At 43.8% G+C, this 23,035-nt stretch overlaps 1 protein-coding gene across 6 annotated transcripts in view; it reads right to left on the reverse strand.

Moving 5' to 3' along the window:
• The window catches only part of B3GLCT (beta 3-glucosyltransferase), a 127,845-nt gene that overhangs the window by 100,260 nt on the left and 4,550 nt on the right, over nt 1–23,035 (reverse strand). For all 6 annotated transcript variants that reach the window (XM_059718635.1, XM_014595350.3, XM_059718655.1 and 3 more), the window contains exons 2-3: nt 17,800–17,861; nt 11,691–11,730 (exon numbers count right to left, since the gene is read on the reverse strand). In XM_059718635.1, the coding sequence (XP_059574618.1) occupies nt 11,691–11,730; nt 17,800–17,861 (102 nt within the window). The remainder of the gene's footprint in view (nt 1–11,690; nt 11,731–17,799; nt 17,862–23,035) is intronic.

The raw sequence follows: 23,035 nt of genomic DNA on the forward strand, positions 1-23,035 counted from the left end.
TGCCAACCCCATGTGGGAACTCTTTGTCATTCTGTCTATCTGTTGTTATCATTCACTATTAGCTCTTTATTACTGTACTATCTGTTTGTCGCATTAACCTTTCTCCTAACTGTTGTATGCTAAACTATAAGTAAATTTGCCTTTACTTCACTCCCGACTTGCCTCCTCGATCCAGAACCCAGCAGCCTAACAGCTGATACAGGCCAGCTAGGCACTGTGAGTGTGATACCCGGGTGCCCCCCCAGACCCAGGAGGCATCAGTCGCCAAGCCGGGGGAGTGGGGGGGGCCACATGCTCCCCGGTGGACCTGTAAGTAGACTGGAAGTGCTTCTAGTCCACTTCTGGGTCTGCTGTCGAGCGCACTGGGAAGCACCCCATGCTCCTGTGGGACACTCCATCCGCCCCACCATTTCAGCATTCACAAGCCACCTGGTACCTTGAGGTATGTAGAAAAACCATTTAAAGCTGTGTCTATGTCCGAATTGTCGAATCTTTCTGAATCGATTCAAAGGGTTCAGATTCAATTCGGAGAGATTAAAGGGTCTCCTGATTCAATTCAGATTTGGAGATTTGGCCACCAAATCAGGCCAAATCGAATCAGGGACCAAAGCTTCGTACAGACCTACCAAACAGCACAATAAACAGTATCCATAGCGGATCACCAGCAGAACCACTGTAAAGTTTCTTATATGCACCATGGCACTGAACAGTCTTAATTGTGTGCGTGTGTGTTGGGGGAGGGGGGAAGGAGATGTTTGAAGGGAAATGAAGTAGATTTTCAGATATTTATGATAATTCCCAAAAATGAGAGGCAGCAAAAGAAAAGCACAAAGGCAGATGTTTGAAAAAGCTAATGTGTCATGGAAGCAGACAATACTGGATGATCATAGGGTGGAGTCAGTCTCTTGATACTGAATAAGGGAAAGGATAGTCTGTGAAGGGCTTTGAAAATGAAGACAAACAGCTTATTATGTTTGAGACAGCAGAGCAATCCACAGAGAGGTGTGACATAGGAAATGATCTTCAAGAGAAGCTTTCTGGATGGATATAACACATGTAGTGTAGCTACACTCAAGGTCAGAGAAAAAATGTCCCAGATCTTCTCAGCTTACTTCAACAAGACTTTTATCTATGTGGTGGACAGAAAAGAACCTATCTTGGAGATATTATGCAGAAAGAATCTACAAGCCTTAAAACATAGCCCGGGTGTGAAGACCCAGACACAGCTCAAGGCTGAAGAGGACACTCAGGGTACAGGACCGAGCAGGATGGCAATGATGTCCCATGATGGAGAAGAGGAGTCTAGGACAAAGTAGAATGATCACAGAAAGTTGGAAGAGGAAAGAGATGGATCCTCTAACAGATAAAGATGAAGAAATTATTAAAGAGGTAAAAGGAGAACCAGAAGAGGGGTGAGTCTCAGGAGACAAAGATTTCAAGAAGAGCATAATCTACTCTACAGTGTTGAAGGTGGCTTACAATTCAAGGAGGATGTGGATGGAGTGCTTGTTCTGAGAGTTGGCTAAAAATGTAATAGTAACAGCAGTTTCACTAAGAACCAAGAGAGAGAAACCCAACTGGAAAGGGTCCATAATAGACTTGGACTAGAGGAATTCAGGGCAGTCATTGTAAACAGATCATTTTGATTAACTTAGACACAAAAGGAGAAAGAGATGGTATCAAAAGAGTCAAGTTGTGCAATGCCTATTCAGGTAGTTATAGAGCGATGCTGCTCCCTACTGGGAAGAAGGAAAAAAGAGCAGGCAAACTGTGCTCCTGCCATGTTGCCAATGGCAAAAGCCCCTGCCATGTCTCACAGGGGTTTGTCCTTTTCAGGTAGTATAATATTTAAACAACTGTTCCCTGAACTGCCACTCCTGCTGGATGGGAGCATCTATTCCAGTTTTCATATCCTACAAGACTAGCTTAGAAATGCACATATTCTTCATTTACTCCAGTAAGGGGAAAAATGTATATATGCTTGACTAATATTATCAAGTCAAGCTACCAAACCCTGGTGTCACTTTTTATGTTAATCCTTCAGGATAAATCTGCTATAACATGACAGTAACAAGGAAAGAAGTAAAGAAGGGAGTAAATGTTAAAAAATTCGAAAGAGGAGAAGGAAAGAAAATAAGTCATTTCAAGAGGAGAAAAGGTAGTAAACCTTAGCATGTGAACAGAAACCAGGAAAAGAAGAAAATGGTTCAGGGAAAGCACCGCTACCTCAAAATTTCTGCTGCTGTAATCCTAGAAAAGGAAGGCCAAAGTCTAAATATTTACTCAATTCCCCACCCTCTTCCCCACAAGTCATTTGTTAAAGCAGGGGTGGGTGAAACACTGCCTGGGGGCTAGAAACTGCTTAGTGGGCCATATCTGGCCCACATCACCCACCAACAAATTGTGCCCCTCCCAGCCCTTCCCCCTGTGAGGGTGGGAGCAAGGTGCTGACATGTACACCCCTCTCCCCCCCCCCCCCCCCCAACATACCCTATTGCCTTGCTCCCACCCTCATGGGCAAAAGGGCCCGGTCTGGCCAGTGTGCAAGTTCTGTATGGGGATGCTGCTGCTGCAGCTCCCAGAGACCTGCTCCACTTCCCCAGTCTCCTGTTGGCTCCAGGCAGCAGGTAGGGAAGCAGCGGGGGTGGGGCTGCAGCTAGGCAAGAGTGCAGAGCATGGGGTTGTGGCTGGGCTGGTAGCAGCCCAGAGCCCGTGCTCAATGGGGTGGCAGCAGCGTGGAGCTCGGGTGGGCAGTGTGTGGGTGTGAGGGATGGTGGGAAGTGTGGGGATGCCTGCAGACTCCCCCATGGTGCACAGCCCCAGCAGGCAGTGGCAGTAGCAGCAGGTGGGGTGCTCAGAGTGCATGTGCCCCACGGGGCACAGCTCCAGGCAGCGCTGCACACAACCTCATAGTTTCATAGTTGGTAGGGTCAGAAGGGACCTGAGCAGATCATCAAGGCCAATCCCCTGCCATGGCAGGAAAGAGTACTGGGGTCAAACGACCCTGGCAAGGTGTTCATCCAGCCTCCTCTTAAAGACCCCCAGGGTAGGAGCCAGCAGCACTTCTTTTGGAAGCTGGTTCCAGATCCTAGCTGGCCTGACTGTGAAGTAACGCCTCCTGATATCTAGCCTGAATCTTCCCTCTCCCAGCTTGTGACCATTATTTCTTGTCACTCCTGGCAGTGCTCGGGGGAACAGGGACTCTCCCATTGCCTGTTGGTTCCCCCTGACTAGTTTGTAAATGGCCACTAGATCCCCGCTCAGCCTTCTCTTGTGGAGGCTGAACAGGTTCAGGTTCCTTAACCTCTTCTCGTAGGGCCTGCCCTGCTGACTTCTGATCATGCGGGTGGCCCTCCTCTGGACCCTCTCCATGTTGTCCACATCCCTCCTGAAGTGCAGCGCCCAGAACTGGATGCAGTACTCCAACTGCGGCCTGACCAGTGTGGCATAGAGGGGGAGGATCACCTCCTTGGACCTGCTTGAGATGCACCTGTGGATGCATGACAAGGTACAGTTGGCCTTCCTGACCGTGCTCCCACACTGTCGGCCCATGTTCATTTTGGCATAATAATGACTCCAAGATCCTTTTCTGCCTCCGCACTGACGAGAAGTGAGTTCCCCAGCCTGTAGGTATGCTGCTGGTTCTTCCTCCCCAGGTGCAGCACCTTGCACTTGTCAGTGTTGAAACTCATCTGCCCACCCCTGTAACCTGTCTAGGTATGATTGCAGCCTATTCCTCCCTTCTAGCGTGCCCACTTCTCCCCACATCTTAGTGTCATCTGTGTATTTGAACAGGGTGTTTTACACCCCCATCCAAGTCGCTGATGAAGATGTTGAACAGTGTGAACCCCACTGCCCACAGGCCTCCACCAGACCAGAACCTCCACCAGGCCATCTGTTATCGCTGGTGCTCCCTGCCACTCACACAGCCCCTGCACTCACGCAACACAGGAAGGAAGCCCCACATGCCAGAGCCAGCTGCCTTCCTTGCTGGGGTTGCACAGCACCGAAGAGAAGCCTCAGGCTGGAGCTGGCTGCGTTCCCCACCCCTCAGAGGAAGGCATCTGGGGCTTGCTTCCTTGCGCAGTCCCAGCAGGAAAGGCAGCCAGCTCCAGTGCCTGACGCTTCTCTCCTGTGCAGTGCAGCCCTGGCAGGGAAGGCAGCTGGCTCCAGCACATGGGGCTTCCCTCTGTGCTACGCAAGTGCAGGGGCTGTGCGAGTTGCAGGGAGTGCGATGATACAGATGGTCCAGCGGAGGTTGCGCCCTTCGCTGTAATGTGCAGCACTGGCCAGAGCCATGCCCCACCAGGCACCTGTGCCCTGAGCACTAGGGCGGCAATCACAGAGGACAGTCTGGCTGTCCTCTGTCCTCTATTGATACAAAATCGGAAGCCTTTATGTCCTCCGTTTTTCTCTTGAAGAGAAAAATAGAAGACATAAAGGCACATTGGGTTTCGTATCAATAGAGGACAGAGTAGCAGAAAACCAGAATATCCTCTATGATACCTAATGAGCACTCCACCTGCTGCTATGCCATGGAGGGAGTGTGCGGGGGTCTCCACACACCCCCCACCCTCCCTCACACCCACACAACCCCCCACATATACACAACCCATAACCTACCCTATGCCCCTCACACACAGACACACCCCCTTAAGCCTCCCTCCCCCCCATCCCTAAAGGCCAATGTTCCCTCTAAGGCGTAGCAATCCGTGAGTGTGCCGCTTCGGTCCGCTCCCGAATTGGTCCACCTCCCCGCCCCGCCCCACCCCCGCCTTCGGCACCCACCGCTTTGGTCCACCCCACAGTATAACAACAAAAGATGATACTATATCTTTTTATTTACCAGAGTGACTCTCGTCTACCTTTTTCTGTTTTCCAAACAGAATATACAGTGTCCAGGTTAACAGTATTTCCTAAGGCCAAATGAAGTTTAATTCTCATCAGCTTGTCCAGATTTGAAATGCAGCGTTGGTGTTGTAGGCATTGGAAATCTTTGGGAAGCTCTTACTAAGTGCAGCTCTGCCTACAGCTTGGAGCCTGGAGGTTGTGTCTTGAAACATGCTGATTGCAAGCAGTGCTGGATCCGAACACAGTATATGGGGTTGGTTTGGTCTGTTTAACACTAGGTTTATTAGGGCCTGGATCTTACGCTAACAAGTTAGTGGGCGCTTTGCTATCAACTTTGGTCAGCATGTCAGAGCCCTGGGTTACAGCACCTTCTAATTCTACAACACTTGGCGATTAGGTCCGGACCCAGGTTGCCAGTGTTCCTCAGCATCCAAAATGACGGCAGTTTGCTCAAGTGTGTCCTTTCCCACAGGTACTGTGTGAAACTTGCAATGGATTTCAGGGTTTCCTGAGTCAAGGGTTTTCAGAGCCGAGATTAAACAGAGCAGTAATGAGTAGTAATGAATGAGTATTAACAAATAGTAGCATTCATTCAAAGGTAACATTCATTTAAGATGAACTCATGAACTCACAGGACTCAATTTGAGTTTTGCCTGGATTTCCTCGCTGAACCAATGACTCAAATTTGTGACCAGACCCAGATTGTCTCCTGCCTTGATTGCTATAACCTCCTCTGACCAAGCATCCTTGACACTTGCCTCAGTCCATTCAAAATAGAGTTGTCAAGTCATCTTCCCTGCTTGTTGCTGTGACTTCATGCAGACTCTAGGAATCAGTAGCATAACTAGAGTCGGGCAATAGGCAGTAGCCCTGGGTACTGACCTGGGGGGAGGAGAGGGTGGGGCAGAAAAAAGATCAGCTGCTATTGCCCCCCTATATTCACTGCCTCAGGCACCAAGCTCCTTTGTTATGCCACTGCTAGGAATCCCACTCCTGGCTCCACCTTGTTTCAGCCTAAAGGCTGAGGAGGCACATGGCATTGGGGCTCAGGGCAAAGCTCACCCAAAGGGGCTGAGGAGCAGAGCAGTTCCCCAGAGACAGCACAGCCCTCATGGTGCCTGGCTCTGCCCCAGCCTCAACTCCTGTCCCTGTCCTCACCTTGTCTTGGAGAGGAGCTGCTGCCAGCCCCACACCACTCTCTCTCCCCGCAGGGATGCCAGAGTGGTGAGAAGTGAGGAATTGAACTTTGAGAAGTCCACAATAATATTACTGTGGAAGGGATAACGCAGTTGAAACCAGAGTTTTCCTCCATTCCTCCCTCACAACCCTATTTCAGCTCCTGTCCCACCACATACACAGATACAAAAAGATCTATGAAAACTTATGTATACAAGTTATCTGCTACCTAGCAGGTTTTACTTTCCATGCTGAGATTTAAACTACACAACTCTTGCTGGAATTTGAGAGTCACAAGACTAAATCCATGGGAACAACACTGAAAATTATAGCCCAAGAGATTAATAATAAAAATTAAATTGCTCCATGCAATTACTAATCTAGTATTGCTACATTTATAGATAAGCAAGTATCTGTAGTTCAGATACGTCTCACTCATGGCACATTTAACAGCACTAGGATATACTAGAGAAGGGCACTTCCTAGGATGAATCTGATTTATTGATGCCATACTGGATACTCCCCTGGAAACATTTTCCTCTACTGTAAGTATATCCATCAAATAAGACATGAAGCGAAATATTTTACTGATAGCTATTTGTTTAAAAATTTCAACACACGAAGAGGAACTATCACAATTTAGAAGGTTCCTTTTTCCCTCTGGCTTGATAAGAACTATTTTTCAAACCAAGAAATAATCTACCATGTCAGTTTTCCTCTTTTTTGCTCACTGCCTGTTTCCTCTCCCTGCCCACCCCCTCCAAACACTGCCACACTAGAACAGACTAATGGTCTATCCACTCTATTATCTTGTCTTTTTACAGTTACAAATACCAACATTACTTCAAAGAACACCGCAAATTCACCAAGCAATTTTAAAGACTGGGGGTATCATTTCCTCCTGATTCTTATCACCAGCCATCTCTCATCAAAATAGATCTCATATGTGAGCAGGGTTGAGGCTTGACAAATACTATGAAGTTCCCATTTTCTGTATGAGAAATACTTCCTTTTGAATCAGTGTTGAACAAAGGCTTAAAGGGACAGTAAGGAAATGATGTGGAGGCAGGAATCTTTCAAATAACAAAAATGAAATCATTACTAGAACAGGGCATAACAGCTTACTGACAATTTATTTTAATTGTCTGCCCAAAAAGAAGCTTTAATCAGTCCAAAGCTGCGAACAGTTTAGCTAAAAGCAAAGTTTTTGGGACTAGATTTACAAAACTGGCAGTGCCATTGCTCCTCCTTTAACAATAACCAGCAGTCCTGACGCTTACCCAGGAGACGGGTAATTTAAATCTATGTTCTGATTCAGGCAGAGTATGGATTTGAACTTGAGCCTGCTACACCCCAGATGTTTGTCCTAATCACCAGGCTATAGGGAATTCTGATGCAAGTTTCCCTCAAACTCCCCTGTGCAGCCAAACTCAGAATATGTGAAAATCACAGAATCATAGAAAAGTAGGTCATCTAGTCCAACCCCCTGCCTGGGGATCATCCCTATCTAAACCATACTTTACAACTCCATTGTCTAACCCAGTTTTGCCCATGATCCACACATGGGCTGCATCTGATTTGTGGTGCCAATCTGGCACCCAAGGCATTGTGGCAGGGCCCCATCTGACCGTGCGCAGGAGACAGTCAAGCCCCAATCCAGCTGTGAGAAAGGCAAAACCCACAGTCTGTACCAATCTGACCATGGGGTAGAATTCCTTCCTGATGCCAAATGTGCCAATCAGTCTGACACCGAGTGGAAGGGCAAGACCAAGACTCTCTAGCCAGGAACCTCCATGTTATAGTCCCAGCAGGAGCACTGGCACACCCCAGTCAAATTCCCCAGCCTTGGCTGCAGCCAATTGCCAATGCTTCTGGGAAAGGCTCTAAAACAAACAAACAACCCTGACATGTAGCAGCAGAAAGGGGGAAAAAATGCTTCCTGACCACATGTGGCAAACAGCAAATCCTAGAAGCATGGAAAATGCCCATAGTAGAACATAGACATAGCTACTCCTAGATCATCCCTGACTGATGCCTGTTCAGTCTCTTCTTGAGCTCCTCCAATAATGAAGATACCACAAATTCCCCAGGCAGTCTATTTCACTGCCTCACTGTCCTACCAGTGAAGAATTTTTTCCTGATATCCAATCTAAACCTGCTTTCCTTCCTGCAGCTTCCAGACATTGCTCTACATCCAGAAAAGTAGTGTCCGTCTGTCTGTGTGAATTATTCATCACCCCAGCTCGTGATTAGCTTATTCCTGTAGCATGAGAATTGGAAGTAAGTATAACAGCAAATATTATCCTAGTAAACATCTACTTTTTGTTAATCTTACCAAGCTATTTGCTTCAATAACAGCTTGTATAAAAAGTATTTTCTTTCATCAACTTTAACTTTGCTGCCTATGTAGATGAGTGCCCCCCTGTTGTAATGTAATGGGATAGAGTAAACAAGAGCGCTCACCTGCCTTTCAATAAATGGCGTCCTTTTACTTCTCTTTTTGTAATCTTTGCAGTATGTTAGAGATGCATTGCTTACCTTTATAGATGCCACACTGCCAGGTCTTTATAATATATTTGTTTAGGCAAGGAAATTATTTTCAAGATACTAAGTAAAAACTTCCCAGTTAATAAACTAGAGTCACCAATCTACCAATTATTTTAGTTCAAGATTCTTCAAGTGATGAATAGAGTTAAAGAACCTACACACAGCAGACCATGAGCCAAAGTCTAAAGTGATGTTTGCCAAGGCATGTCAGGATACTTAACAAGACAAGACCCATGAAGCCTGATGGGAGCAAGGGTGACCTGAAGAGTTGTGTCACTAAAGGGATCCTGGGGAGGCCAAGGGGAAGGAGAGAAAATGGCCTTTGTTTGACAGAAATAAAGAGTTGGCAGGACAGAAGTAAATCTGTTATTCAGGTGGTAACCTCTCAAGTAGTAGGATGGGAACCTAGCAGTACAGAAGGTGTTATATCTACTAGGGGTGCACCAATAGAGATTTTGGGGGCTGATACTGATAGCCGATACTTAAGGAGACCTATCGACTGATACCGATCCAAAACAGCTGCCAGCAGGTGGTAAGTCCCATGTGATAGAAGGGGAAGGGGGAGGGAAAGGGCGTGGGAGAGCAGATCAATGCCCCCCACAGTGAGGGAGGGGGCAGGGGCTGCCCAGCTAGGGTGGGGAGGATGTGGGATGGAGGCGCGGCTTGTGAGGTGGGGCAGTTCCCGCCACTGCTTGCACCCCTGGGGGCGGGTGGTGAAATGTGTACCCCCCGGATCTGCACGGCGCAGGGCAGGCTGCAGCTGCAGGACAGAGCTGGAGCTGAGCGGGACTCTTCTTGCCAGGGACTGGGCTCGGAGCGGGCTCTGGCAGTGCCGGGAGAAGGCTGAAGCCACCCCAAATTTCTCTGCAGGTCCACTCCCATCCCCACAGCAGTGCCTGGCACAGCCCCGCCTCCACCCAAGCACCAGGAAAAGCCATGGCTGTGACGAGCAGCAGTGTGGGGCTGGGAGCAGAGCTGCAGTGAAATTTGGCTACAGCCCCCTCCCAGTGCTGCCAGAGCCCACTCCAAGTCCAGCCCCCAGAAAAAAAAGCCCCATGCAGCACCAGCTCTGGCTCCACCCTGCAGCTACAGCCTGTCCCACGCCATGCAGATCTGAGGGACACCCCCCCACACACTCCCCGCCCTCCTGGGGTGCAAGCAGCATCGGGAGCTGCCCCCACCCCATGAGCCGTGCCTCCATCCCACAGGCCCCACTCCCCACCTGGGCAGTGCCTGTGCCTGCCCCTGCTCCTGCTCCCTCCCTCACTGCAGGTGGAATTGATCTGCCCCCTCAAGGCCCCTTCCCTCCCCCCTCCCCTTCCAACGTACCAGCTAGAGGCAGCTCTCCCTGCTGCCAGCTCTGCTCCATGCTGCGCTGTGGCTGCATGCAGCATGGGCATTTATCAGCCCCATAGGGCCAATATCCAATATAGATAATTTTCTTTATATCGGTACCAATCCAATATCGGACCGATGTATCGGTGCACCTCCAATTTCTACTGGTACCTGTGGCATCTGTACCAAATGGCTCAATGTCAGAAAAATACAACAACTCTGCTGGTACAATTAAGGATTTCAACAAATAATGTAGGACAGAGGCTATCCATGGGAAGACTTTGCTATTATGAAGCTTTGATGTCAGAGGGGACTTATGTCCATTCAGAACTTGGGAAGATAGAGAACCAGTCCTGGTAATCTTTTCAGTACATGCAGACCTCAGTTTTCATGATTCAGAAGAGTCTGAAATCAATTGACACTGATTTTCTTTGATTCTTCTAATTCTAGATGTGATCACCATCAAATCATACCACGAGAATTCAAACCTGAACTGGCCCAATATCACAAAGATAGTACTAGTCTTCATTGCAGGGCTGCATTTTGCTGCCAAACTCTGGAAGTCAAAGGACTGATGACTGAAGGGATAATAAGTCATTTTTCTCCATACTGGTATTTGTGGTAGAATATCTATTTCCAGCAGCAAACAATATAGAAATACCATTCAGTTAAGCATAAGACCTCTCTTTACTTTGGCAATAAAACATTCAATTCGTCTCACACATGTATTTTTTCTATTTTTTGTAAACTCTAATATGCTGGTCATAACTTGCACTATAGATTATGCATACATAAAAGATAGTATACTACAAAGCACACTTTGCTGAACTTTAATACAAATCAGCAAATTAAGAATGATATGTAAATGAATAGTTTTTTCAAGTATTAAAACATCCTTTATTAATTCGAAAATTATTTTCCAGCAATGCGTGAACAATAGAAAACATTGCTAAAAAAGATTCTCACAACTTCAAGGATTAACTTTATTTGTTTCTGCCACAAAAGCCAAAAGGGCAATCTGTTTGAGAATATACGGTTCACAATAAAAATGAAAAAACCTACTCGTTACCCTATTATTTCCTCTAAGAGAAGAGAGAAAAGTAGGGTACTAAAGTATGATTTCATTGTATTTATGCACTTCTGAGGTGAAGTCTTTCTGTGTTGACAATGGGCTCAGCATTTTCAGTATTTTTTTTTGGAATTGATGCCTTTAGAGTTTTTAACCTCCTAATTGTCTCTCAGTGTATATTCAGTAAAGATTTTTCTATTTAGCATTCTATTGACTGTTTCTCTATCTGCTTAAAATGCATGCACCTGGGTTACTACAAATCTACGGCACCACTAGGACTTATGAGAGTGATGCTTTGTAGTTTCACGTTAAGTTTTTTCAGTCGTTACTTTCTATTAAGTGACTTGGTAAAAAAGCCACTGTAGAGTGCTAATAATACTGTCTGTGAACTTTCATACCAGAAGTACTCAGGTTATTAAAAAAAGAATGGATTTTCTTACTATATCTAGCTGATTTATTTCTAGCTTATATATTATCAACAATTATTAAAGATTCAGGGCTTAGCAGTTAACTAACAATACTGTTGAGTATTAAAAGATCATTTACATAGGCCCTCATCATCTAAACATAACTGTACCTTGATTATACTAAGAGGGCATCCACAAGTAAAAAAGCAATATGCATTAGACAGTATCAACACAGACAAAAAACAGGATATACAAATCTGAGAACTGGATCTGTACAGATCTAGATGAATAATCTGTTTACTTACCTAGGTTTACCTTACTTGATTTTCCACTTCTTTCAAATTTCTGTATTAAGAAAATGGGGGGAAGGGGGAGAAATATTAGAACACAGAAAAAAACTCCGAATATTTGCAATCGGAAGTCAAAATAATCAAAATGTTGTTAGGGTTTTATATAGATTTTTAAATGTCAGTCTTTCTGTTAAAACATGCTAAAAACAAAGCAGAAAATAAGACTTCCACCCTCAAGAACCTCTACTTATAGAAACAAGGGAATTTTCTGAATGACCACGTATGTTTAACTGACGCAATGAATTTAAAGAATTACTGAAAAACACAATCTTAATTTCCACGTCAAGTTTGAGAGGAATTATTTAACCCTGTTAGGAACAATTTCACTTTTAAGACCTTTTTGTGACTGAACACTAAAAGTATGAAATACAGAACTATAAATCACAATGAACTCAACACCTCCTTCATGTCTGATCCACTATCAGTTGAAACAGGATTCTTAAAGCATGCCCAAATTCCAAATTACACCAGTGCCCAAATAAATGTGAAAAGGCAGCTGCAGCTGCCCAAGTAAATCCCAATAATTTCATGTTACCATATACAATTGTGATGGAATTTTAGCTGAGTGCTCAGGAACAGAAAGTGGTGACACTGCAGCATCACCCGGGAAACCAAGATAATAAGTTCTAAAAATATCTGAGGTGCTTATTCAATCAATTCTGAATAAATTGGAGGCTGAGAAAAAAGAAGATGTGCTCAAATTTTGCTAACTGATGAAAATACTGGGTTTAAGAATTGATGTGAGTTTCCTGTTAAAGTTTTATTCAAACAGTGGAGTCCAGGTTCAGATAGAGTCTTCCAGACAGTGCAACCTCAGTTCCTCAGTTTCCCCATTTGTAAAGTGAAGATTGCATTTACCTATTTCACCAGGATGTCATTAGGTTTAACATATTTGTTTATTACATGTTTGAGATCATCAGATATAAAGGACTAAGGGCAAAATATTACTCTATTGTTAGGCAGCAAATTTAATGTCCCTATTATTCTGACCATTAATTCCTGCCCATACACACCACTCTCTCAAATCTCATCTCTCCTTAACTCTTTGACTCTGTCTTGCCTCTGGTGATCTCTCCCTGAAACCAAATTCACCTTTGACACCCAGATACGAAACACAGTAATCAATCCTGGAAGTTACATGATTATAGTTCTTTGGAACATGATCAATATCTAAGGCCAGATGCAAATAGCTCCTAGTCTTAGACTTGTTACCAGAAAGTAAGCATCTACATCACAAACACACTTCCACAGATGGCACCCTCAATAACAGTCTCAACAAAGACATCGAGGGAAAAAAAAGTGATGAAAACTGGGGCCACTGTGCCAGTACAGACAGCACAACTGTCATGCTACACATGCCATTTTAGCTTGACAAAAAGTGAACATCCACACATTTAAGCTATTTACTGAGCCACAAAAAAATGCCCAATGCGCCATAAAACCTGCAGATCTACCACAAAGAAGTGACTATTTCAGGCAACAACTTTTGTGTCACAACTTTTGAATACCAAATATAACGTGTATACAGGTCTCTCAACCCCTCATTATCCCAAAGTGGTCCACTCTCCCCCTCCCTCCCTCCAAGCTCTGTAGGGACCCTGATACTGCTGCCACGGTTACTAGAGCACTAGGTGCTACTAGTGCTGTGGCAGCCCTGATAGTGCCGTGGGAGTTTCTGTCACTGCTGCCAGTCACAGAAAATGTCAAGCCTCTGGCAGTGGCAGTAGTGAGAGTGGGAGTCTTCAGTCCCAATCAATCATTGCCGCCACTACTGCTCGCAGCCCTTAGCCACAAGGATGAAAGACCCAATACATAAGTTTTAAAAAAATGACCAATATAACATTTCAGTTACATTTATACCAACTGTGATGAAAAGCACCCATTTAATGCTTTAAGCACCCTTAACGATTTTTAATTCAATAGAATAAAGTAGACCCTCTGATTTACTCAGATCAGCTTGAGTACACAGCAACATCAGTATAAATAAAACTGAGAAGTCCCCCATCTAGTCCAACCAACAGGCATTTCAATCCAAGCCAAAGAGAAAAAACAAGGGTTACACACAATGCATGTTCAATTCTATTTGTAACCCATTTTGCTATTTCCCAGGACACAGAGCCCACAAATCAATCCTCTGCCCAAGTCTCTCAGGTATCTTCTATGAAGGGTCCTGTAAGTTAGACATCATCTTCAAAGTTAAAAAGAACATTTAGCTAAAGGATTATCTTGGAAAAGTAAGCTCTTCTAAGGTTACTTACAGATAGTGGTGGCTGTTACATATTATGCATATACAGGCAGTCCTCAGATTAACAACAAAATTGGTTCCTGAAAACCATGTCTTAAATCAAAATGTTGTAACTCAGAACTGATTTTCCCATAGGAAACAATGCTATAAATGGGGATTTGGTTCCTGACCCAAGGCCCAATACCTTATTTTCACCAAAAATAACCCAGAATTTTATACTCAATCAATTATAGATGAGTAATATAGATACATTAATGTATTTATATTGTAAATAGCAATCATATTGATTTGGAAGGACTTCTTTGAGAAGACTTTGCTGGACTTTTTTAAGGGCTCTTGGCTGGAGTCTTCTCAGGAGTCTTGGCTGAGGTTTTTCTGGAGTCTTGGCTGCCTTCTTAAAGAAAGCGTCCAAGGAAGTTTGGACAGATGTTCTCCAGGGAGATTGGTGATGGAGCAAAGTTGTTCGCTGGCATGGCTTGGCGTCAGTTCAAGCATTGTGAAGTTGAAACTGATGTCAGAAAGTTGAAACAGAGTATCAATTTATAAATGTTGTAAGTGTAAAATGTTGTAACTCGAAACATTGTAAGTTGAGGACTCCTGTATCACAATCTTAGTACCAATAAGATAGAATAGCAAGGTAAAATAAGTTTTCCCAGAAAATGACAAATTATCAAGTATTTAGAGGTGAACATGTATAATAAATATGGTGGAGTGTAGCCACTAGTTGGCTGCACTTTTTCTGTCCTATGGAAGACTTCATCCCGCTGTTTTTAAGCGAATAACTTTACACGGGCTAAATTCATCTGAATTAAGTTTTTGGAATTTCAACTTAATGGAGAGGCCTTTTCAGTATTCATGAAGAATGAGCCATATAAACAGAGAGTACTGGAAAGTGATAATGCCACCTTTCTCATTGTTTCTTTTAGCCCTGGTGTTTGACTAAGGCAATATATCAGAATTGGCAAAAAAAAAATAAAAATAAATCTACTTGTGGAAATGAAAGCAACATATTCTGATATGCACGATAAGACCCAGTATATCACGAGTTCAGAAGTGTGCAGGAGAAGTTTGAATTTATTAAAATTAGAGAAGTATCAATTTTAAATACATCAAAATAAAAACTCTTTAAATTTACACTGATTAGATATTTGACAGTAATGATGCCAATTCATAGATTCATAGATGTTAGGGTCAGAAGGGACCTCAACAGATCATCGAGTCCGACCCCTGCATAAGCAGGAAAGAGCGCTGGGCCTAGATGACCCCAGCTAGATGCTCATCTAACCTCCTCTTGAAGACCCCCAGGGTAGGGGAGAGCACCACCTCCCTTGGGAGCCCGTTCCAGACCTTGGCCACTCGAACTGTGAAGAAGTTCTTCCTAATGTCCAATCTAAATCTGCTCTCTGCTAGCTTGTGGCCATTATTTCTTGTAACCCCCGGGGGCGCCTTGGTGAATAAATACTCACCAATTCCCTTCTGTGCCCCTGTGATGAACTTAAAGGCAGCCACAAGGTCACCTCTCAACCTTCTCTTGTGGAGGCTGAAAAGATCCAGTTTCTCTAGTCTCTCCTCGTAGGGCTTGGTCTGTAGGCCCTTAACCATACGAGTGGCCCTTCTCTGGACCCTCTCCAGGTTATCCGCATCCCTCTTGAAGTGCGGCGCCCAGAATTGCACGCAGTGCTCCAACTGCGGTCTGACCAGCGCCCGATAGAGGGGAAGTATCACCTCCTTGGACCTATTCGTCATGCATCTGCTGATGCACAATAAAGTGCCATTGGCTTTTCTGATGGCTTTGTCACACTGCCGACTCATGTTCAGCTTGGAGTCCCCTAGGACTTCCACCACACCAAGAGATTACTGGATGCACATTCTGCTAGTAGTTAAGACCAAAATGAAAATACTCAGTACAGTATCTGTTGCTCCACATAGGTTTTCCAAAAGTCTGGGTAAAACATACAATACCAATAGAGGTGCACCTATATACCGGTCCAATATTGGATAGATACCAATATAAAGAAAATTGACTGCATCAGAAATCAGCTTTTTTTTGCCTGATATGACTGATACTTTGGCTGATAAATGCCCATGCATGTATGCAGCCACAGCACAGCACGCAAGTGGCGAGAAGCACAGCCTGGCAGCTTGGAGAACTGCGTGCGGCTGGTAATACTGTTGTGGTGGAAGGGGAGGTGGGAGGGAAGGGGCGTTGGGGAGCAGATCAAGGCCCTGTGGTGAGGGAGGGAATGGGACAGGAGCTGGGGCAGGCGTTGCCCAGCTGGAGTGGAGCGGGGTGCAGGATAGAGCCGCAGGTCTCAATGATGCACGCGCCCCAGGAGGGCATGTCGCGGGGAAGGGGAGGCGTGTGCCCCCTGCATCTGCACGAGGCGGGATAAGCTGCTGCTGTGGACTGGGTCCGGGGATGCGCCGGGCTCTTCCTGGTGGGGGCTGGGCCAGGCTGTGCTCGGTTCGGACGGCAGCGGTGGCACCAGGAGGAGGGGTTGGGGGGGCTGCAGTCCGTGTCTCTCCCCCCTTCCCCCTGTTGCTCCCCTCCCAGAGCTGCTGCCACCCACCCCAGCCAGCCCTTGCAGGGAAGAGCCTGATGCAGCCCCGACCCCAATGGCAGCCTGCCCAGCCCTGTGCAGATGCACTCCCATGCCTTCCCAGAGTGCTTACAGCAGCGGGAGCCACCTCCCTGCCCCCGCACTACCTAGACATGCCGCAAGTCCATCCCGTGCCCTGCCCCAGGTGAGCAGCACCTGCCCCAAGCCCTGCACCAGCCTCACTCCCTCCCTTACCGCAGGGGCCCCAATCATCCCCCCCCTTCCACCACAACAGACTTACCAGTGAGACATTTCACTTCAAGGTCCCAGTAAATACCAACAATGCTATTTAATTCACAGGGTAAGATTACTTATGGGATCCCTGTCTCCTAATGTGAAAACTAGATTTGCATGTTTTATCCAAGCAGTATCTTGCATAGCAATAGGCAATAAATTTAGTTGAAAGACATTCCTTTCCTGCTAAAACTATTCTATATTACATAAAATCAATAAAGAAAAAAAAATTAATTTTCTCCCCACTAATCAAATGGGTGTACTTTTACACACACATAATATATGTAATACATACATACATACATATATAAAATTCTCTGTCTTTATTTTACAATGCATAATATAATGAATTATGCATTGTAAAGATAGAGAAAGACTCTGCACTGATAATGTTGAGTGTTCAAAATGTATTGTCAGTAGCACAACTAAGTTTTAACTAAAGATAAAAAAAAAGTTTACAAACGTCAAAGTTTTCACCCTATTCGTGACTTAGTTCTGGATGAAGGAGCACGTTTCAATCCTTCAAACACTTAATGTAATAATTTTACTTACAAATAGGGAATAATTATTCCACGTTTTTTGCAGAAACCATGAAAAAGCAGCTTCCACGAACTCCATGAAAATGGTGATCCCTGCAATTTTAGCATAGAATCACGAGGTGGGGAAAAACTTATTAAAAATAAGATACTGTCTCCCCAGTCCTCAGGACTGCTAGCATGAATGGGAGCAGTAAAAAATGGTGTCAGCCCCCCACTCACTCCTGCCAATCAGAGGTGAAGGGTGAGGCTGCGCAATAGGCAGACTTGTTAACCAATCAAGAGACAAAGGGCAGGGTGAAGATGGTGCTGCCTAGAATTCTTCCCTCGCCTCAGCAGGAATTAAGTAGATCCCGACTTACAAAGGGACATTGGGAGATTTTACCTCTCTCTCAAAGAACTTACATTTGACATGATACATTAATTTTGTGACAATTAAAACTCAATACCTGCAATACTGGTTGCTCAGCTTTTTCCTTTGCATCCTCAGCAACAATAATTACAGCCAAAGCTAAAAGCAAAAACAAAAAAAATCTTTTTTCAAAATACAGTAGTTGATTTTCACATTTGACAAAACTCCACCTAAATAGGACAAGAAAGCAATTTTGGTAATTGTATCACTTAACGTGAAGAATATCGGTAAAAATCTTTTCAAGCATGAGAAAACCTGTTCTTTTACAAGTTATTCTGCTGTTGCCTGACGATTTTATCCCCATACATCTCGGGACAGAAAATTCTTCTTTGATGTGAAGCCAATTTATCTTGGCTTCAAGTCAAAACAAATCCCATGAAAAAAATCATCATATCTGCCGAGTCCAGTGGTTCAACTGATAGCATAATGTGCTATCACGTGAAAGACTTGGATTTCATTTTACCCTTCAGTTAGGGGTTGTATATTATCAGATAAGCCCCACTTGGAATCCTGGATGAAGAAGAGTTAATGTAGCACTTTCAGCAACTGGCATAAAATTGCTAGAAACTAGAAGACTATCACCTACCTTGGTTTTATACTTTAAATAGCTACACAGCTCTTGCTAATATATGCAGAGGAGAGCTCCAATTAAAAATTAGCAGAGAAGAATGAGGCTGAGCCACCTTAATATGACTGACCTAGCATTACCTTGAGTCCCTGATCATTAGTAACATGAAATTGCCCTGGGTGTGCAACTTCATGTACATAAAAAAAATTAAACTTTTTATAATTTTCAAGGGAAGGTTTCCCTTCCCTTGCTAAGGCAATGTGTTTCAATTTGTCCATCTGTAAAACAAGGATTAAACTTACTTCAGACAGCTGATGTGTGGCTCAGTAAAAATTTAGATTTTTTAATTTAAAGATTCCTGAGAAAACCAAGGTATTTTAAACAAAAATTACTATAATCCAAATGAGAGAAAACTGAAAACATTACTCAAAAGGAACAGAACACAAGTAGTTACCTTTAAAACTAAGAAAGCTTCCTACAATGACAGATTGACCTTCTGTTTGCAACTAACAGACATATATTACTTGGAATCAAAATAAAAAAACTGAATAATTAGTATCCATTAATCCCTTTAGCCAGAAGAACCATCCTGTAATTTAAGAAAGGGGCTGTCTCCTCACTTCCTAATTTTTTTCATTTGTAATTATTCATCTATTTTATCCTAACCTGCAAACCAAAAATTAAATATCATGCAGTCTGCTCTACCATGACATACCAGCTGAAAAAGAACCTAACCTCAAACACATAATTCATACAACTTGAAAGGAAAGTACAATTAGTAAACATATAACATATACTGCGTGCTGGGTGCAGACAGACTCAACATTCAGAACAGCTAAAATGTGGTTTAAACCTAGGGGCTAGGGACAGAAATTACACATAAACCAGTTTAAACCTGTAACAGAACAGCAGTTCAGAACACATAAACCAGTTTCAAAATGGCTGAAACTGGTTTAAGATAAGTCTGATATTACATTCAAGCAGGGTTAACTAACTTAGGTCAAATTGGTTTATGGAAATTCCGTCCCAAACCCCTTCCTGGTTCAAGTTAAATCACAGTCCCTCAGCATCCCGCAATGCTTTGCAGCCCTGGGCTGGCTAGGCTGCCTGCCTGAGCAAAGCAGGGTTCGCCCCCCCGCCCGCTTTCTAGCCAGAGCAGTGAGGGCTGGCTGACAAGGGAGTGGGAAACCCGGGATGCAGCCCAGTCTGCTCGGCAGGGACAGAACAGCCCCTACCATACTCTTCCCTGCTGGAGTAAAGTGGGTGGGAAGTATGCTCCTTGCCCCAGCCAAAGCCAGAGCTGCATGGGGAAGGTAAGCAGTGGCAGGGAGCAAAAGCAGAAGCCATACACGGTAGTGGCTACAGATCCAACCCCAACCCCAGGTTTGGGGCTGAGGTCACAGCCACTGCTCCCACCTTGTACTCTAAGATGAGAGGCTTCCCCCACATTTGAAAGGGGAAAAAAAACCTTATCTTAGATAAACAGTTTTCTTTAAACAAATTCAGTGTTATGAGAGGATATCAGGCTTTCTGTAACTAGTGTCTGGTTTGCCTTCCAGTTTGTACACATTCCTGGCTTGTGTCCTAGTTTGTCCATACTCCATTGCTCTACAACCCACCTGCACAACAACTGGTTGGCTGGTATACAGATACAACTCTACTGCCCCCAACATCTATTGCCTGTACCTGACCACTGTGTCCCTGGCTGAGGGCTCTGGGGCACCTCTCCCTTGCTTTAACGAGCAGGTCAATTTCCTTCTGTTGGTCACAACTGATCGGACTTCCATATATCCCAGGCTTATCTGGGGTGGGAAGGTGGCCAGGTGGAATGGGGACTGCTTTAACCCCTGCTTCTGTATGCCTGGGGACTCAGGGCTCTGGCAACTGCTCAAGGACTCCATTCCCATTAATGGGAGGCAACTGACCAACTCTTTAAGAGCAATAGAGAGCTGCCCTCTAAGTCTGCATCCCACAAGCACAAAAAACAGGAGTCCAGACAGCCCCCTCCCACCCCACACCCGCCCAGGCATTCCCAGTCAGGATACCAACACACAGATTTCAGTAGGGTAGGAATGAGTCTTTATTGATCTCAATGTTAGTCAGAAGGGGGAAGAGAAAATTGCAATTGGGCTGGGTGCTCACTACCATCCCTGGCAGCAGTCTGATAGTACTGCAATGCCTAAATGATGACAGTTCCACTTGGAACCGATCTCAACGTGTATGCAGACAACTCTGACCTGGGATAATTGTGAACTGGTTCCCAATCAGTGTCCTTCTTGGAAAGGTTCAAGTGTTATAGCTGTCTGCACCCCTACGGTTTTGATTAATCATTTTGGTATCTATAAGGTATTCTGTATGGGAGGATGTCAACAGGGCTTGAACGTGAGTCTACATACATGGTAGTATTCTTTTCAGAAACGACTTTGCACTTTATTTTGGAAAGGCATAACTTACACTCCAATCTGCCTACTATCCCTTGCTGATAACCTCAAAATGCCATTCTCTACCTCTTCCAGTTTTGCAGTAGATGAGGAATACCTTGAATATGTAAAACAACTCTATGTCCTCGTTTTGACACCATCTTAATTTTGAGATCAACACAAGAAACCTCCTTTTGGGAAATTTAGTGGCATCAACCTGAAGATGATATATTATCTAGTAAGTTTTGTTCCTTTACAGAACTGCAACATAAGCAGGATTTTCATGATTCTCAATTTTTAACATACAGGTGAGGGACTACATAAGGAGATCTGAATTAAATATGCAACTGAGACTGACAAAAATACTTCCTCTCTCATCATAACTTTAAATAACTTATGCCACACAGTTTGTAAGATTTATAAAATATTAATGTGTACGAACCTTGAAACAAATCAAAGATTATCCAGCTAAGTTGGAAAAAAGACCTAGACTGTACTACATCCTTGACAGCACAGACAAAGGACCTAAAAGAATTATTTATAACCCGTTTCATCTCTGTATCGGACTTGTTGCATTGTCAAGAGATACAGGGACTCCCTATACTTTTCTAAATCTGTTACAATTCACCCAAGACCCTCTTTCACATGCTGTTTTAATGGCTACCCAATCCTTTTCTGGATAAATTAAGTTCAAAGAAGTAACAATACTGCTCATCTAAATATATTACTTCCTTATGCCTGATGATTTTAAATTCCCAGCTTTACTCTTTTCAAAGCAAGAAATACATTAATCAACTTTGTATCCTTTACACTGAATAAACTGAGAAGACTTTTCAAATATTCATATATGACAATAGTGGCAATTAATGAGGAAAAAATAACTAACATAATTTTTTAAATATCTAACAATGTTGGTAAAAGGCTACCTCTAAGGTGGGGGGAGGGGGCTTTTTTTTCTTTTAAAAATAAATTTATTTAAAATAAAATCTGAATATGATATACCATGTTGCATACAGAACACCCCATCGTATGCACCTAGATTTTGAAGGGGAGCCTGAAGAAAACAAAATCTTCAATTGAGATGAATGATAGCAGCTAAGAGGCTGAGCCTGATGTCTGCTCCATGCACCAGATAGGGCCCACAGACTGACCTGACACGCCAGGTTTGGGACAATGTGTGGTGCATGATTGGGGACCTGCAGCCCCAGCCACTTAAAAGTTGGACAGCTGTCTTAAAACATTTAAAGTGAGAAAAATGTTTGCTCAGCACATGAGCCTCTATCAAAAGCTGTTACAGACTTCATGCTTTTCCATCAAAAAAGGAATAAGGGAAAAACATTCCAAGTTTTGTGGTCATTTTTTATAGATATGGAACCCCAAGGACTGCACTAATGGACACAACAGACTGGCAATGACTTCCCCACAGGCACTGAGACCACAGCCCAAACCCAAGAAAACAAACTTCATGCATCTCCCCAGGATTATCCTCAGAATCCACCTGAGTTGTCCAACTCCTATTTTAACACAACTACCTGACACAAATCATGAGCAAATTATTATCTAGTTAATAATAAGCAATATATCAGGCACCATCTTCCAGAATACTAAAAATTTAAAGAATCTGAAAATGTTAACCTATATGACTATTTAAAGGTATATATAGTGATAATGTACCAACCAAGGTAGGAAAAAGGAGGTACTGAATGCAGTAACAGATCTATTTAACTATAAATCATTAAAATATGTAAATTATATCAATCACTAAGACACCTTTCTTTACAAAAGAACTGAAGTACAAAGGGAAAAGCTAATTAAATAACTTATCTGAATTAAGGCTTTCCACTTGTTGACTGAAATCATTATTCAAATTCTCTTAATTTAAACAATCCTTCTTAATATCAAAGAACCCCTCACTAGACAGGTTACCCATGTGTAGGAATTATTATACATACTGTAATTATGCAACAGGTTATGAGATGTTTTATCATGAGGCACAAGTACTATAATCTTGCAGAAAGCCAAGGTTTAAGCACAGCAAGACACACAGAGACAGCCAAAATGCTAATGCTGGCAGGATGAAAGTGATGAGCCATAGATGTACTAACACAGGAGAAAAAAATGGAAGAAAAATAGCAAGCGAATGGGATGGGGATGGGGATGGGAATGGGAATGGGAATGTCAAGGAGATGTGCCTCTTTAAGCTCTAAGAGGAGACCCAGTAAAAATGGACAAAGAAAGAAGGTTTTGTGCATTGGGAATGAATTTCAGCCTAGACCTGACCAGTT

The sequence above is a fragment of the Alligator mississippiensis genome, chromosome 1 (assembly GCF_030867095.1).
Source record: "Alligator mississippiensis isolate rAllMis1 chromosome 1, rAllMis1, whole genome shotgun sequence".
NCBI lineage: Eukaryota > Metazoa > Chordata > Crocodylia > Alligatoridae > Alligator > Alligator mississippiensis.